General features: G+C 38.8%; 1 protein-coding gene across 1 annotated transcript in view; it reads right to left on the reverse strand.

Moving 5' to 3' along the window:
- Window positions 1–18378, reverse strand: part of ADAMTS16 (ADAM metallopeptidase with thrombospondin type 1 motif 16) — a gene marked incomplete at its 5' end in the record, with an annotated part of 97243 nt that overhangs the window by 76306 nt on the left and 2559 nt on the right. Inside the window, 2 exons of the mRNA XM_083360296.1 lie at window positions 3312–3585; window positions 11811–12136. Coding sequence (XP_083216422.1) covers window positions 3312–3585; window positions 11811–12136 — 600 coding nt within the window. The remainder of the gene's footprint in view (window positions 1–3311; window positions 3586–11810; window positions 12137–18378) is intronic.

The raw sequence follows: 18378 nt of genomic DNA on the forward strand, positions 1-18378 counted from the left end.
AGCAGAACAGAAATATTATTATAGGCCAATGATAATCAAATTACCATTGATTTAAATTGCACATACATTTTCCCTGGTTAAATCAATGCAGCTTAAGAGTGCTTTATTTGGCTGGGTTGGGCCAAAGATACTTAAATTAAGTATAACATGACTGTCTGTTTTTCCCCTCCAAGGTGATTTAAACTATGTCTTCTGTCCCATTGGCTGGGGACTGATGGGATTTGGATCCAAAACATCTTTCCTATCAGGTTATTTCCTCTTAAGATTAAAAATGGGGAAATATGCAAATGTATTTAAAAGCCAATGTAAATTTCAAGGCCCTAATAATAATGAAAAAACTAGGAGAAAGCATTAGATTCAAGACATGATTGTTTGTTCCCAGTTAAGGAGTTAAAGCATTAGGAAAAGAGAATTTTGAACAGTGAAGCTTAACGTGATAATAGGTTTACACTACAAATACTGTGATATCAATTTGCTTGTACATTTGATACGGAATTACATTAGAACAAACATTTCACACATTTATTTATTTATTTTATTTATTATTGGGACTTATATGCTGCCCTATCTCCCGAAGGACTCAGGGCGGCTAACAATAAATACAGAAGTTAAGATAAAATTAAAATTAAAGGCCCCTGTACAATAAATTAAAATTAAAATAAATTAAAAATTAGAGTTAAAAAATTAAAAACATAATTAAAATCCCTGTCAGTCCAGGTCAGCCAGGTGGAAAAGGAGTGTTTTGAGGCCGCGGCGAAAGGACTGGAGATCTTGGGCCATCCGAAGCTCAGGGGGGAGCTGGTTCCACAGGGCTGGCGCTCCCACAGAGAAGGCCCTCCCCCTGGGGGTCGCCAGCCGACACTGTCTAGCCGACGGTACCCTGAGGAGGCCTTCTCTGTGTGAGCGTACTGGGCGATGTGAGCGTACCGGTAGCAGATGGTCCTGCAAGTATCCCGGGCCTAAGCCATGTAGGGCTTTAAAGGTAAGTACCAGCACCTTAAATCTCACCCGGAGGGCAACCGGTAACCAATGCTGCTCATGCAGGAGGGGTGTAATATGGGAGTATCGGGGTGCTCCCATCACTACCCGTGCAGCCGCACTCTGCACCAGCTGAAGCCTCCGGGTGGTCTTCAAGGGCAGCCCCATGTAGAGAGCATTGCAGTAATCTATACGGGAGGTAACGAGTGCGTGGGTGACTGTACGTAGGGCATCTCGGTCCAGAAAGGGGCACAACTGGCGTACTAGGCGAATCTGGGCAAATGCCCCCCTAGCCACGACTCCAATATGATCTTCAAAACTGAGTCGTGAATCCAGGAGGATGCCTAGATTGTGTGCTCTATCAACGGGAGGTAACATCTCTCCTCCTATAACCAAAGATGGAACCTCTTGGACTAAACGAGATGCTGGTACGTAAAGCCACTCAGTCTTGGCCAGGTTGAGCCGGAGCCTGTTCTTTCCCATCCAAATCTGTACTGCTTCCAGGCAACGGGACATCACATCGAGGGCATCACTGGGTTGGTTCGGGGTGGAGATGAAAAGCTGGGTATCATCAGCATATTGATGATACCTCACCCCTAAGCCATGGATGATCTCTCCCAGTGGCTTCATATAGATGTTGAACAGGAGAGATGACAGTACCGACCCCTAAGGCACCCCACAACTAAGGGGCCTAGGGGTTGACCTCTGCACCCCTGCCAACACCATCTGTGAATGGCCCGAGAGGTAGGAGGAGAACCACCGCAGAATGGTGCCTCCCACTCCCAACTCCTCAAGACGATGCAGCAAGATACCGTGGTCGATGGTATCAAAAGCCGCTGAGAGATCTAATAGGACCAAGATAGAGGAATAACCCCTATCTCGGGCCCGCCAGAGATCATTCACCAGCCCGACCAATGCTGTCTCTGTGCTATACCCGGGCCTGAAACCCGATTGGTACAGATCCAGATATTCAGTTTCCTCCAGAACCAAAGGGAGTTGCCGTGCCACCATGCTCTCAACGACGTTCGCAAGAAAGCGAAGGTTGGAGACAGGACGAAAGTTATTTAAAATAGCTGGATCCAATGCAGGTTTCTTAAGGAGGGGCCTTACCACCGCCTCTTTCAAGGAGGCAGGGAAGTACCCTTCACTCAGTGAGGCATTGATAACTGCTAGGAGCCAGCCTCATGTAACCTCCCGAGATGCATAGACCAGCCAGGAGGGACACAGGTCCAACAAACACGTGGCGGCACTTAATTTCCCCATGATCCTGTCCACTTCATCCGGAGTCACAGGATCAAACTCTTCCCAAATGTTCTCGGCCAAACTCATCATTTTCCTCTCGTCAGATACTGTCTAGTCAGAGTCCAGACCAGCCCGAATCTGAGCAATTTTGTCCACCAGATATTTACTAAATTCCTCGGCCCGTCCTCGTAAGGGGTCCTCTCCTGTCCCTTGATTTAAAAGGGAGCGGGCCACCCTAAACAGGGCGGCCGGGTGGTTATCTGCAGATGCAATGAGGGTGGTGAAGTAAGCACGCTTTGCCACCTCCTTTGCCACAAGATAAGATCTAGAAAAGGATCTTAACTGTGTTCGGTCAGACTCGGACCGACTGGTTCTCCAAATGCTCTCTAGGCCCCTTCTCCGACCTGCGCCGGGTCAGAGGCCGCAAAGGCACAACGCGGTCGAGAGCCTCCGAAGCAGCCTGTTGCCAGGCATCAACTAAGGACTCGACCGGGCTGTGGGAGAGGGAGGTAGGAATCAATCCAAGCGCCATCTGGAACCTATCTGGGTCCATCAGGTGCCTGGGGTGGAACCATCTGGTCAGTTCTGCCTCCTGACTGTGGGGGGTGATGTGACGGAGGCCCAACCACAGGAGATAATGGTCTGTCCATGAAAGGGGTTGAGATGTTGGAGTAACCCCCTCCAGACCATTAAGCCACTGCCCAGAGATAAAAATAAGATCAGGCATGTTTCCCCCCTCGTGAGTCGGGTCCTGAATAATTTGGGTCAGGTCCATGGCCATCATGGAAGCCATGAACTCTCGGGCCACCTCTGATGCACTGCCCAGGGAAGGCAGATTAAAATCTCCCAGAAGCATAAATCTGGGAAATTCAACCGCCAATCCCGAGAGGGCATCAAGTAGCCTGGGTAGAGCCATTGCTACATTACATTATACAAAGCAGTAGCAAATGTTCAGTTGAACTTCACTTCTAGATCACATCTTTATGTGGGAAAATATTTATTTGCTGGAAAAAGCAGAACTGAATGTCAAATTGGCAATCTTAAAATACGTAGATTAAGTAATAAACAGAGGAAGAGACATCTTTACATACATTTTTTACGCCTTCCACAAAAGTGCTGTTTTTGATGCCACTCAGAATTGTGAGATGGTTGGCTATCTTGAAAGACATAATTGTGAGCCTCTTGCTGACTTTCATCAGTCCCAATTACCTCATTATTATTAATTACTAGTTTAGGTTCAGTTGATCTCTTATACAGTACATGAGTATGGTGACCACCAGGAGCAGAAATGTTATGTTTAAGTGCAATATTTGGAGGTAGTGGTTTCAAAAAGTAATCCGCTTCCTGCGTCCTGATCAAACCTGACTGGAAAAAGAAAACATAGTTAGGAACAAGGGCAGTGACTGTTAATGATCCTAGTGAAAGTTCCCTTCAGTTCTTTTCCTATGCTCAGCTTTCTGCTTCCCCTTTTACAAATTTCTTAAAACTCATGGTGGCTCTATGCAAACCAGTATTTTCAAAGCAGAAAGTCTAAGGATAAATTTTGTCTCCTCTCTAAGCTACTTTTTCTTACTATCTGGTTATTTGTAATAATGATCTAACATCTTTATTCCAATGCTAGCACAATTTACACCAGCCCAGGTTTCAGTAGCTCTGTACAGGTGTTATGATTGAATAAGGTATAGTAAGAAATATAAGATATCTGGAGTATCACTTAAGCTCCCAATTCCAGTTCAGTCATAGATCTTTGCACTTTGAGGATAAAGGTCTGAGAGAACTCTATCTGCATTCACCTGAATGCAGTTCTAGGTTTCCATGGGATAGGAATTCTTACTTGTGTAAGCTGTCATCAGGCCATCACTTTGAATAAGTGAAGATCAGAGACAAAGGTGGCAGAGGAATGGCAGAGGTGGGGGACAATGGGAGTGAGACAAATATGTATAGCCTTTCATCCCTTACCCAGTTAAGAGTATAAGAGAAGAGCATGAAACAAGACATGTGATAAGTTAAGAGAAAATTTTGAAGTCTGCCAAGAAAAGAGAAAATTTTGCTATGACTGCAACTGCAATAAGGACAGGACCGGGTTGTTTATATTGACTTGCATTATTGTTTTAATCATAGGTCATAATGATGCAACATAGCACAAAACAATAGATTACTAGGGTACAGTAGTGTAGTGTAGTGTAGTGTAGTGTAGTGTAGTGTAGTGTAGTGTAGTGTAGTGTAGTGTAAAACAAGATAAAAGGAGGGCTATGATTAAGACCTTAAAAATATTTATGTGTTTACTTTTCCATGTATTTTAAATGACTACATGCAAAATTAGCAACTGTACTGGTAAAAGGTGGGAATACATCTACATTATCTCCAAGAAGATAATTCAACTTTTTGAGGCTGGAGACTTTGCGTTAACCTATCATGAATAATTTGGTACATAATCTTATTGTAAATAGGAGAATGGAGGATGTAGTGAATAATATATTCCACTCGACTGTCACCACCGTTCAATAAGGCACTTACAAAATCTCCCTTCAAAACATGCTGAAGGCATGGCCTGCATGTAAACGTTGGCAAAGCCTTTTTCAGATACTGAGGGAGACTTCTAGGATTTCTAAAGTGATAAAACCAAAATGAAGATTTACTGTACTAGCATCTTTACTGGCATCTCTTTCGAAAAGCCTCTCTTTAATATGATCTGTTCCAAGAGCTATGTTCCCCCAAAGTGGATTTACAGGATACATGTCAAAGATTTGCCCTATTTGATTCCTAGCTGTGTAATGGAGAAAACAAAGTTTGGCAAGGTAGGATTCTTGTAAGCTTTTAGTTTCTTATAGTGTTCAAAAATACAAGATGTCCTTTGGTGGTGATGAAAGGTAACCATACCTTCGTCCTCATGTAAGGCCCAAGATTACCACCCAGCAACTATATTCCTGCTGCAGTATGGCACACCAGATGGCAAAGGAGCTGAAAGGCAGCTTCAGAAATTGTAGAGGAGAAGCAGAAAACATCCCCATAGCATGTACAGGAAAAGGTCACAATGATGTTTTTTATAGATTTGTTACTAGAGTAGGAAAGACCAAAAGTGAAAGCTGCCTTAAGTATAACCATGTCTGTTCTTATAGTGTCCTGAATTTGGCAAATATCACATCTGAGAACATTCCAGATTAAGGTAGTATTTCTTGGGTTTTAACCTGCAATCAGAATAGTTTCAGAATAAAACAAATTGGGCAGAACCCACCAATTACATATTGACTACAAAGTTATCTCCAGAATTATAAGTTTTCTTTGTCTTGATTCCATATCAATGCCTATTGTCAGTGGGGAAGAAGGAACACTATCTAACATCATTTTCAGGCATGAATTTAGGTCAAACTTACATTAACAAGCTCTGCAGAGCAACATAATTTTGGTAGCAGATCTGTTCTCCATTTAACGGACAGGAACAGGTAAAGATTTACTGCAAAATGTTATCTAATGTTTCTGAAAACTGAAGTGGCAGGAATCTTCCTCATATTTATAATTATGGTAATGTTAGGGTTATGTAACCATTGGGATTTGATTGACAAGAGGCCTTCCAGAGTGAGTGAGGGGTCCAAATGTACCACCTGTCTACAACACTTAAAAGCAGCCATGCACTGCCATAGGGTCCAGAAAAAAAATGCAACTGCTTTAAAATATAGCAGATAAATGTTCTGCTTGTGCCCTTGTTTGGTGCAAAGGATTGTTTAGGAATTTAATAAGAAGCACTGCACAGGGCTATTTAATATGAGCAGTGGGAAAAGTGTAGAAACCTAGTCATTTGGAAATTCCAAAATGACATTGGTGACAGTGTTAAAAATCCTATCAAAGGAAAATATGACAATGGAAGAGTGAACCAGCTAATAGGTCTTTTGCACCACTGACCACTATGAATTTATATTTCATAATAATAAGGTCAAGCGTTCTTTTGTTTGCTGGGTCAAACCTGTAGTAGCTTTTGGAGTTTTCAAGCTCTTATTTATCAGGAAAGATTCAGACTTGTTATTGTGTTGCCATAACAACTTACAAAACATCATGGATCTCAATGTGCTGCATTATTAGCATACACCTGATGATGGTGTGGGAACACCAGGGCTTTTTTTCTCATAGAACGCTCAGAACAGAGTTCCGGCACCTTTTTTGGATGGAACCTTGTAGGGTAGGCAAGGTGGGTTGTATGACATGTGTGAGTTCCAGCACCTTTTTGTTTTACAAAAAAAGCACTGGGGAACACTAAGTGAAAGTTCCATATCCAGGGAAACATATGACTAGGGAGAAAAAGAAAATTGAACCTGAAATCCGGATTGACTAAATATATTCCAAATGGAACCAAAGACTATTTGATTTCAGGAAGTATTGGATTAGTTCTTGTGATATGAGATAGCTCAGATATTTCTAGGCTGAAGCGGTCATCCTCAGATTAAATGTCATATACATAAATATTTGTCCAAAATTTGAAGAATTCACTTTTAACAGCATTAAAAGTAATAATGACAAGATGGGATGGGTGTACATGTATGTCTTTAGATCTATTGTAAATTAACTCAGGAACAAGATTACCTGGACATAGGATTGGTTCATGTAAATAATAAAAATAGTTCCTCAGATTTTTTTTAGGACATTTTAGAACACTAAGGTGCTAGATTTACAAAGGAATTTACTTTCTGATAATGCTAGAGATGATCCAAATAATTTTGAAGACAAATCCATCGATTCTTTACTACATTTTTTTTGCAGAAAACCCAAATTGTTAGTCTTGAAACTCCTTCCTGTCCTTTTCTCTTCTTCCTCCTGTTTTTGTTCATTGCCCACCTTAAGGAATGTAAATGTTGGAACTCAGAAGCTTTTTCTGCTATATATTTTCCAGTTGGTCCGTATAATACCATGTTATGCTCATTGTTTAGGGTTTCCCTCCCCATACAGGTAGTCCTCGACTTATAGCTATTCATTTACTGATTGTTCCGAATTACATTGGTCCTGAAAATGGTGACTTATAATGAGACCGCTGCAGTCACAAGAACACAATTTGGGCTCTGCATTTATGACAATTGCAGTGTCCTGCAGTGATGTGATTGCCATTTGGAACCTTTCCAGTTGGTTTCTGATAAGTAAAGTTATTGGGAAGTAAGACCCAATCTAGGTTGGTCACCGGGACCAGAGGTTTAGTCTTCTTAGCTGTCCGGCATATTCCAGTAGAGAGATTTTCTCTGAGGATGGGCTCTAGCACAAGTCTGAAAGCTCAGAAGACAAAAATCTCTGGTCCTGGTGACCGACTCAGATTGGATCTTGTAATATTATCCTGGGACATGTACATTTGCCTTCATTCACTGGAAAATCATCAGGGAAGGTTGCAAATTGTGGTCACATGATCTTCTTTTTTAAAGACCATGGTAATTTGCCTAATGACTGGGGCAAAAAAGGCTGTAAAATCAGGTGAGGTCACTTGATGCCTCACTTATTGACCATACTGCTTAATGATGATTTTTCCTGTCCCAACTATGGTGGTGAATGATGTACTTCGCTATCTATATTTTTGATACACTACAAAATCCTTATTATTACTAAAATACTAATTACTACCTTCATTATGTGGATGTTTCATCACAGATTCACTGACATTTTTTTCCCTATCCAAAATGGAGAAGCTCATTTACTAAGTTGTGAAACTTATTACAACTAAGCATAAGTCAGTTCCTTGCCTTAGTTTTCTAATTAATACAACTTGAGATGAAGTAATCAAACTGAGAATATAAACCCTGGGAGCAAGAAACTATTTTACTGACTTATAGTCACCAAAGAAGAGGAAACACTTTTCAAACAAATCTTCTCCAAGAGTAGGAAGGGATGGCTAATTAATTGATTGCCTTTTTATGGTGTAACAGTACTTTTATACTTTGAAAGTGGAAAAAGTCCCAAATCACCTTCAACATTATGTTTCAATAAATAATAAGCTGAAACTTTAGCACTTCTGAATATAAATTAGACTTTCTTTCCTGGGTGGAACCTATGGGTGGAAGTAAGGGATTTTGGTAAAAATAAATAACATAATCCTGGCATTCTAATAAAGAGATATCATGTTATCTCATGTCAAAATATATCTGTAATTAAGTGAAGTCATCTCCCTATAGAACATTAAATCTAGCTTCACTAGTTTTTAATATTAATATACGGATACTAACTGCAGTTCATTAATACACTGAAGAATAACATGTAGTAATATGAAGGGAGGGTTAGTTTTTTACATAATCTGAATAATTTCACAAATCTCTTCTCATCTATGCTTCTTGTACTGCCCATTTCATAATGCCATTCCTTGGGCATTGTAAAAGTAAGATGTCCTAGAAAGAAAAAAAAAGTTTAATATTTTTTTTTTAAAAAACTTTTTAGCTTAAAATAGAAGTAACTTTCAGAGCACCAACTTCTTTCCTTGCTGCCATGGGGTCAAGTGATGTTATATTTTCCAGAATTCCAGGAAAGACATGCAGTACAAGGAGACTGAAAGGGCAGAACATTTTTTGTTTTAAAATGAATTCATAATTACCATAATATAATATATTGCAGAACATGCAGATCTTCCTCACACACATATTTTTTTCTGAAATTCCCCATCTCCACTGAAGATTGAGAATATTATCTTTATGAAAGTGAAGAATTTCAGTTAAATTTCAAATAGGTTGAAAACACATTAACAGGCTTATTAGTGCTCTGATAAAATTCCTGAATTTGCTGACAACTTGTATTTTTTTTAAGGTAGAATGCCTACTTTCAATTCATTGGTTACAAATAGGTAGCACAATGCTGGTCCATATATGGATGTTCACAAATACTTTAGCCAATATCTTCAGTAACCATATAACAAAGTATCATATAAAGTATGAACATAATATTCAAAAATTATGTCATTCAGTTAATTTTCCATGATTTGCTAGTCAAATATATCAGCTGAGTCCCCACTAGGATGCACTATTAGCCTCTGAAATTACATCATATTTGTTTGATGCTGTAGTCAACATCTACATGTCAGGATGATGGTCATGATTGTATCTTCAAAAACACAATCCCTTTTTATATTCATGTGATGTTAGGATGCCAGGCAGTCAATCAAGAACTTTAGTTTCATAGTCATAACCATAACCATATCTTGGTTCTTGGATGCCTCTGGTCATCAAGTCATCAAGTAATGAAAAGGCATGTCTGTATTCCAATTTCAGTACACCCAGTATAGACAAGTGTAACCCTAACAATACCACTAACAAAATTATGCACAATGAAGATAAAACAGGCAAATTTTCCATCTTCCTCATCGCACTTGATTACTTGCTGATTTGAATGACTATTCTGCAAACAGATAAAAAAAATTACTTCTCTCACAATTGATTTAGGGGATTTGCTGCCACAAGATACTCAGTGATGGAAATTGCCTTAAAGAAACTTCAAGAATTAGCTCCATTTAGTATCAGTCTACTAGGATCAAGAATATAGCCATAATCTCCAATCTGAATGTCAGTATTCCAGATAGAAGATATCACCTGCTAAGGGCAAAAAAAGAAAAATAAGGACTACTGCATTCATAGTGTATAGGAATCTCTTAGCACACTAGTCAGTATAGGACTTCATCTAAGTAACTGCAATGACTAACCAAATCTAAATGGTGGGCCATATCTGGCCCAGGTTGTATCAGAGCAGCGGCTCCTAACTTTTTCTATACCCCGCACCCTTAGAATTCCTCTGATGTATTCTCACACCCCTTACAAAAGTTTGAAATAATGGCAACAAATTATGCATATACACTATAATTTTCAAAACCCAAGTTTTCACACTCCCTGGAATATTATCTTGCACCCCAGATTGGGAACCCCTGTGCTAGAGATTATCCCCTCTAACTCAATGCATAATATAGAGTGGGAACTGGAAAAAGTAATTAGTTTGATCATAATCCAGCATTGGGAAAGCCTACTACAATGCCTCTTTTGACCCTACTTTTTTTTTTGGGGGGGAGCAAACTGTGAGAAAATGAAACCTGATTTCTTACCCAGTTTTCACTAGCTTAAAGAGATTGACAGCCAGTGTAGCAGAGCCCTTTCTATACTTAAATGGGAATAGGGACTGCTGAAGTCAATATAACTTAACAAAGAGTAAGCATATGTAGATTTGTTTGCTTTCCTGAACTCTAATTTCTACAGTCCCTCCGAGAATATTCATACTTGTGGTTGAGAGGATAGCTTATCTGTGAATCAATGATTGTAGTTGTAAAAATGGGGCTAAATTAATTTTGCAAACGGAAAGTTATATTTTACAAGCAATTAATCTTAACTGACAGTCATTAGTACAATTCATAGTAATTTAATATTTTGTGCTGGCCCTGTCTTTTTTGGGAGCATGGATTCTGGCAAGTGTAAGTGTGCATATGGATAGCTCAATACAAGTATGTCACATGCACACATTAATTGGAGGAATAAAATCTCCAGGACTGGTCTCAGTGGGAGTTAATAACTCTAAATAACAAGTTATGAAAGCTAGACTGTTTACAGAACATTTCTGTTTATTTATGTTTTCTGGGTGGTCAAATATTTTTTATGAGAAATTATCTTAAATTCGTGGTTCCCTAGTAAAGCTGGAATAAGAACTTAACTCACTTGTCTTTTCCGTAAAACAAATCAGTTGCATCAGATGGCTAGCAACATGCAAGGGCTCAGGATGGGAGACTAGGTAACAATAAGATGGAATGATTGATAAAACTGTGAACTTCTTTCAGTCTGCAAATCTTTGTTCTCCTTCCCACATAAGAAGTTGTGAATGAATGGAATGAATGAATGAATGAATGAATGAATGAATGAATGAATGAACGGTGGTCTGATCACAAAGTATACTCTGATCTGAGTCACTTCCAAATTCAATACTTTCCCTTTTTCTACTTCCTAGTATGGTATTCTACCTAATCAAACTGTCCTGCCCCCAATGCATTGGCATGGTTACCACAGGACCATTCTTCACAGGAAGACAGAGTTCTTCTGAACTAGTTCTCACACTGACAGTAAAAAGCAAGGAATGAACAAATCTGAATATTGTCAAAACATAGATGAAATGGAAATGAGCCAGCTTGCTCAGAAGGGGGCACCAAACAGCCCACCTGCTAGGATGGGCAAGGGTAAAAAAATACCGCAAAACTTCTACCTAAATGAAGGCTTGAAACATGACTTTTTAAACAGGGTTAATTTTCAATTACTACTACCATTCTTGGATTATTATTTTTTTACTTTTTGGGTGGGACGATGGTGAGCTTATCTAAGTAGATCCAGTCTTGTTTCCAACTCTGAAAAGAAGAGTTTCATGGAGGATTCAATACTATTCCTGGTAAATGAAAATCTATTCAAAATATATTTGGATCATGTCATGATCCAAATTCTTCTTTGTCCAGTATACCCAAGACAACAGAGTTTTTAATTTATCACAAATGATTATATGCATGATTTGCTACTGAAATGCTCACAAATATTTTACTTATTAGAACATTTTCTTTCCCATTTCACTTTCACATACCCTTAATTTGTAGCATTTGTCACATCTCTACTTACCAAGCCTCCGCATGTTGAAAGTGCTACAGTTGAATTTTTGTGCAATCGCAAAATGCCTTGATAAAAACAAAAGTCTTCAGATGGGAATGTCTGTACTGACTTGATTCTCCCCTTGCCCAGAGTTTGTACTGTAAATCCAGGTGCCACAAGAAAATTGGAGGTCTTAAGATCAATTTGGAAGTCATGGCCAAATCCTTGGAGATGGAGATGTAATGAATCAGTTGATCTCCCTGAAGTTGATCGCTTCCTTCTTTCATGGTGTGCAATTGCATGGCTTATATAATCTCCATTTTGGTCTACTTCATATGCTGTCACAATGTCATATTCTGAAATCAGTCAAGGCATAGAATCAGATTGCAAATGGCAGGCCCAAAATGCAGGCACACTTCAAAGCATCTACAAATATAATTCAATTTGCAACTTATCTCCTTATCTAAATTAAAATTAAATTAAAATTCCAGATAACTGTCAGTGATATATCAATGAAAAAGCAGAGATAATGAGATGTAAGTGCTAAAGAGGAAAGAGTGATCTGCTTAAGGGTTCATGCAGCTCTTTCATTCAGCTGCAATCAGCAATCACTGCAGATTTTCAAGAGAAAATTCATTTGGAATGTACCCTATATTGAAATATAGAGGATAAAAATATTAAACCACAACAAATTTGTTTATATAATGTTATATACTAGTTAATATATATCATTAGTGTAAATACTGAAAGGCAATAGAATCTTGTGTTATATTACTTATATTGAAAAACATCCATCCCAGACTAGGAGATACTTAAAATGATTCATATACTAACTTGGGTTTCAAAAGAACTGTGTGTGTTATATTGAAAACTGTTTTTTCACTGGGTGCATAGGGGTATCTTCAGGTTCACTACTTATTCATTTCATTTCATAAAGCAATAATTCTAATTCAGAACTCCCGGAATTATATTCTGATTTTCTAAAGGGGGTTGTTTGAACTTAACAGAGACATGCTCTCTTGCTAATGTCAAGTTTGAAATCAAGATCTGGAGATAGCAAGTTTCTATGCAAATTGGAGGTTCAAGATTCAAAGACAAAAAGATTTCATTAAACTTTTCTTGAGATTCACTTAGATGTGCAATCAGAAAATAGGCAATTATTAGCACTTGAGCCATTTTCAGCAGAATGGATGAACATTTTGGATGAAAAATGAAAAACAAAAATGCATAAAGGATGAAACATTTTCTACCTTATGGTATACTGATTGTATATAGCATTTTATCTGAAAGAACATAAAAAAATGCTATAAGGTTCAACAAAGTCACAGAATCACAGAATGATGGTGGAAGGGGTGGAAAAGAAATTCAGTCCAAACTTGTGCCCAGTTTAATCATGACTTAGTAATTCAAAGCATTTTATTGACTAGTCCAGGGGTAGGCAACCTTGGCTCTTTTATGACTCATGGACTTCAACTTCCAGAATTCCTGAGTCAGCTGACTCAGGAATTCTGGGAGTTGAAGTGCATGAGTCATAAAAGAGCCGAGGTTGCCTACCCCTGGACTAGTCAAATGCCTCTTGATCCAAAGCTTGAAGTGAATAAAGTGAGTGTAAATAAGTTTCTCAGATTACCAAATAGTTGCATCTTGCCAATTTCTGAGTCAGAGTTGCTGTTGTTCTATGTTCTAATTCTCCACTGGATGTCAGTAATTATTTATTTTCCAACTTTTTCAGACAAATTTTTCCCCCATAATTTCATCGAAACTCTTTAGGATGTAAAATCTTAACAGTTTTCTTAATTTTCAAATTTATGCAGACTATAGTGTTATTAATTTCATTTCAGTATATTTCTTTTCCCCTTAGAAGTTAATTCACCACTTCTGTCTACGAAGGGGTGGGGATTTAGTCCCCTCCCTCACTTTCAAAGGATTTCTTGTTTTGGGGATCGTTTCCAGGGAATCAGTTACAAAATAGAAGAAAGAAGATCAATATTCTCACCCAGTTTCAAGCACGCTGTTCACTGTTGTTCTGGTTCATACTTTTGGACTTTGGCTGCTAGTAGTTTGGGCTAGACACTGATGTGCAACTAGCCTTTCTCCTGTTAGGTTGGAGGGCTTCCCCCAGATCTAGCAGATCAACTGTCAACATTCCACAATCATCAGGATGCCCTCCTTTGTCGCCTCTCCAAGGCAACTTTAGGGTCCCCTGGTAGGGTGAAATCAGCTGTGGGGTCTGGAGCCCCGTAATCCCTCAGCCATGTCACTACAAGGTAGAACCGGAAATCCTGCTAGCTCATTTTTAAGTGGGTGTCCAGATCCCTCTCACAGTTACTGCTATTGATCCAGGTATCACCTATTCTACACCTGTGCATTTAGTTTTTCTTGCCTAAGTGTAAAACTTACTCTTTTTTACCACTGGATTGCATTTTGGTGGAAAAGGCCTAATGTTCAAGTCTGTCAAGATCCTTCTGGATCTTGAACCTATCTTCTAAAGTGTTGTGTACTCCCCAGCTTGGTGCTGTCTGCAAATTTGATGAGTTCTCTTTCTATCCCCTCATCTAAATCATTTATGAAGGAGTTGAAGAGTACTAGGCCTATGACAGAATCTTGGGTATCCTACTGTATGCTTCCATGTAGATGGAGTTCCACTGAAGACTACACCTTGAATGTTGTTTTTCAGCCAGTTAGGAATCCATCTGGTGGTGATGCTGTCTATCCCATATTTTTCTACCTTACCAAGAAGTTGGTCTACTATGAAATAAACAATGAAATAAAAAATTGCTTGACATGATCTCTTTTTGACAAACCCATAATGGCTTCTGGTTATAACTTTGCTTGCTTCTAGGTGTTTGTAGATCTGTGTCTTGATTATCTTTTCCAGGATCTTCCCAGGTATTGATGCCAGGTTCATTGGTCTGTAGTTTCCTGGGTCCATTTTTTTCCACCTTTTTTGAAGATGAACTGCTGGTAATTAGCCAGTGCTCCAGGATTTTGAAAGATATGGTTCAGTAATTCTGAAATCACATTACCAGCTCCTTCAGAATTTTAGGATGTAATCCATCTGGTCTTGGTGATTTGAACTTATCTAGAGTGGATAGGTGTTGCCTGTTTTGACCTGCATTTGTAATCTGTCTTTCATTGTACTGCTTTTTTTCCCTTCTGTGTAAAGACAGATGCAAATAATGAATTAAGCAGTTCCACTTTCTATGTGCTGCCTGTCACGTCTTGTCACCTCCTCCCATTATTAGACTAATAATTTCTCTGACTTTTTTTCTTGTTTTTTACATTGAAAGAAACTTTTTAAAAATTATTTTTGACATTTATTGCAAATCTTAATTCATTGTGTCCTTAGCTTTTCTGACTTCTTTGTAAATTTGGGCTATATGCTGATATTCTGTCTTTGTTACATCACTCTCTTTCTACTTTTTATACTTGTCCTTTTTGTCTTTCAATTTATCATAGAATTCTTTATGTAACAATGCTGGTTTCCACTGAGATCAGTTATTCTTCTTTTTCAGTAGTATTGTGCTACACTGGGCTTTTATAATCTCATTTTTCAGAGTTTCCTAGCCTTCTTGAGTCGTTTTCCCCTTAAATATTACCATCCATGGAATCTTGCCCAAACTCTAAGTTGTTGAAATCAATTCTCTTAAAGCTAGTTTGATTTTGTTCTATTGCTTGTGCCTGCATTACAGTATATTGAATTCCAATATCAGATGATTACTGTCTCCCAAAGTTCCCATAACGTCAACCCCTTCTATCATTTCATTTTTGTTAGTGAGAATTAAGTCCAGTATAGCCAATTCTCTAGTTCCCTTCTTTATCTTTTGATAGACAAAGTTGTCTGTTAGGTTCATCAGGAACCAGTCTGATCTCCCACTATGTGCAATTTCTCTCCCAGTTGATGTCAGGATAGTTAAAGTCCCCCATTGCTATTATAGTATGCATCTTGCATACCTTAGCTAACTGATTAACACAAAGTTAATCTATTTCCTTGGTTGGGTGGTCTGTAGTGTACACCTATGGCAATGTCATTCTCTTTTTCCTTTATATTAACACAAATTCACATTTAGCTCCCTTTAGGGTACATTTCTTCTCCATTTGTATTTATTTTCCTTTAATACATCCTAGTAAATTATCACCCAAAGGTTATTGGACTGCAAACTTTTTTCACTGGTCTGCCTTTTACTCTCAACAGAGAGTTCATCCTTCCCCCCCCAGAAACTCTTATAAAGCAGTGCCAAACTAGCAATGTTTTTCAGAGAAGAAATCAAGTATTCTTGCTTACTTGCTTTTCATGCCAAGCACATAGGAAAAGTAAAGATGCAGAAGACATCCTTTTATCGTCAGTTATGAAAGACATTTTCATTAATGTTTCTCTATATCAGCAACTTTAAGATGAGGACATTTCTATACCCAACCCAGGCTGGGGAATTCTTGGAGTTAAAGTCCCACCTCTTAAAGTTGTTGAGAAACCCTGTTTTATATGTAACACAAATGCAGAACAGATAAGTAGCAGAAAGAATGAATGAATGAATGAATGAATGAATGAATAAATAAATAAATAAATAAATAAATAAATAAATAAATAAATAAATAAATAAATAAATAAATAAATACCCCTCTTGGAGACTTTTCACATTAGGGATCCTTAGCAGAACACCAATTCTTGCTATGTTGATGTAACATACTAATGCCACGATTCATGGTTCTGATCATCCTTCCTGTCCTATATTTTTAAGACTGATGTCCTCAAGATGTGTTCATGTATTGTCTGCCCAGATGTACTCTTGCCAGGTAGGGGAATTTATGCCTACTATAATACTAGTAGGCACTTAATACTACTAGTAGGTAGCTTAATAAAGAAGGATCAGATGTTTGGTGGTTCCCAAAACAGAAGGACAAGAGTGCCTGGGATTAAGCCAATTGAGTGCTTTGCCTTTGGCGAAGGCATTGGTAACTTTCTTGAAGACAATGAATGAATGATGAATGAGTGAATGAATAAAATGAAATGAATGAATGAATTGAAATGAAGCAAGGTTTTCTGAAGATGGAATTATTCGTATTCATTGGTAATTAAATTGTACATAGATAGAATGTGATATGAATCACAGAGCAAAGTCTTCCACTGTCACATAGGACTCATTTGAGATTGTGGAGACTGAGAAGTGGCTACGATTACAGCATGAATCAACATGTCTTTAGAGCCACATCCTCTTCAGCCATCTGGAAGGCATGCATGCCTGAATTCAAGAGATGATTTATGTTTTTTTGGGGGGAAGGATGTGATGTCTTCAGCCTTGAAAAAAGTGTGTTCTCAAAGAACCATACCTCGATATATGTTGTTTCCAATACCCCTATTGGTGAATGTTGCTGAAAAAGTTGCAATGTCCTAGTTATAGAGGAGCCTAGATGAAAATGATTATTTGAGTTTTTGCCAGGTTTCAGATCAGGGCAGAAACAGTATTGGTTACTCTTGTGGATACCAGAGTGTGACTTTGGACAGTCATACTGTCTCAGTCCAACCCACCTCACAGAGTTGTTATTGTGGGGGAAACAGGAGGAGGAAAGAATATTAGGTATGTTTGTTGCCTTGACTTATTTATAAACAATAATAAAAGCAGGATAAAAATCAAACTAAACCAAGCCAAATAAAGGAATAGAATATACCAGGATCTCAATGGTGTGGGTATGACCCATTTGGTCCTGTCAGATCTCTCAATGGCTTTTGTTATCATTGGCCATGCTATCTTGCTGGATTGCCTACTAGTGTTGGAGATGCTACATTTCCATTTGAAGGGGAAAGCAGTTGAACTAGTGAGTGCTCTAATGTGGGTACTATAGGCTTGGTATGCTTCCTCCTGCATTTTAATATCCACATGGAACTGTTGGGGAAGCTCTTTCACCAACTCTGTTTGAGGAATTATCAGTTTTGCTGATAACCTTCATTTGTGCATCATCCCCTCAAGCCAGGCTGTAGGAATTGTGACAGTCCTAATTCTGTCCTAAAGAGCCTCTTGTTGCGGGTGAAGAAGGAGTGTGCAAAAGTTGGGTTGAAACTTAACATTAAGAAAACCAAGATCATGGCATCCGGCCCTCTCAATTCCTGGCAAATAGATGGGGAAGAAATGGAGGTAGTGACAGATTTTATTTTCCTGGGCTCCAAGATCACTGCAAATGGGGACTGTAGCCAAGAAATTAAGATGCTTGCTCCTGGGGAGGAAAGCCATGGCAAATCTAGATAGCACACTAAAAAGCAGAGACACCATCCTGTCAACAAAAGTGCATATAGTCAAGGCTATGGTCTTCCCAGTTGCAATGTATGGCTGTGAAAGTTGGACCATAAGAAAGGCTGAGCACCAAAGAATCGAAGCCTTTGAACTATGGTGCTGGAGAAGACTCCTGCGAGTCCCTTGGACTGCAAGGCGATCAAACTGGACAGTCCTAGAGGAGATCAACCCTGACTGCTCTTTAGAAGGCCAGATCCTTAAGTTGAAACTCAAATACTTTGGCCACATAATGAGAAGGAAGGACTCACTGGAGAAGAGCCTAATGCTGGGAAAGATTGAGGGCAATAGAAGAAGGGGATGACAGAGAATGA

Source organism: Vipera ursinii (genome assembly GCF_947247035.1).
Source record: "Vipera ursinii genome assembly, chromosome: 3".
Taxonomy (NCBI): Eukaryota; Metazoa; Chordata; class Lepidosauria; order Squamata; family Viperidae; genus Vipera; species Vipera ursinii.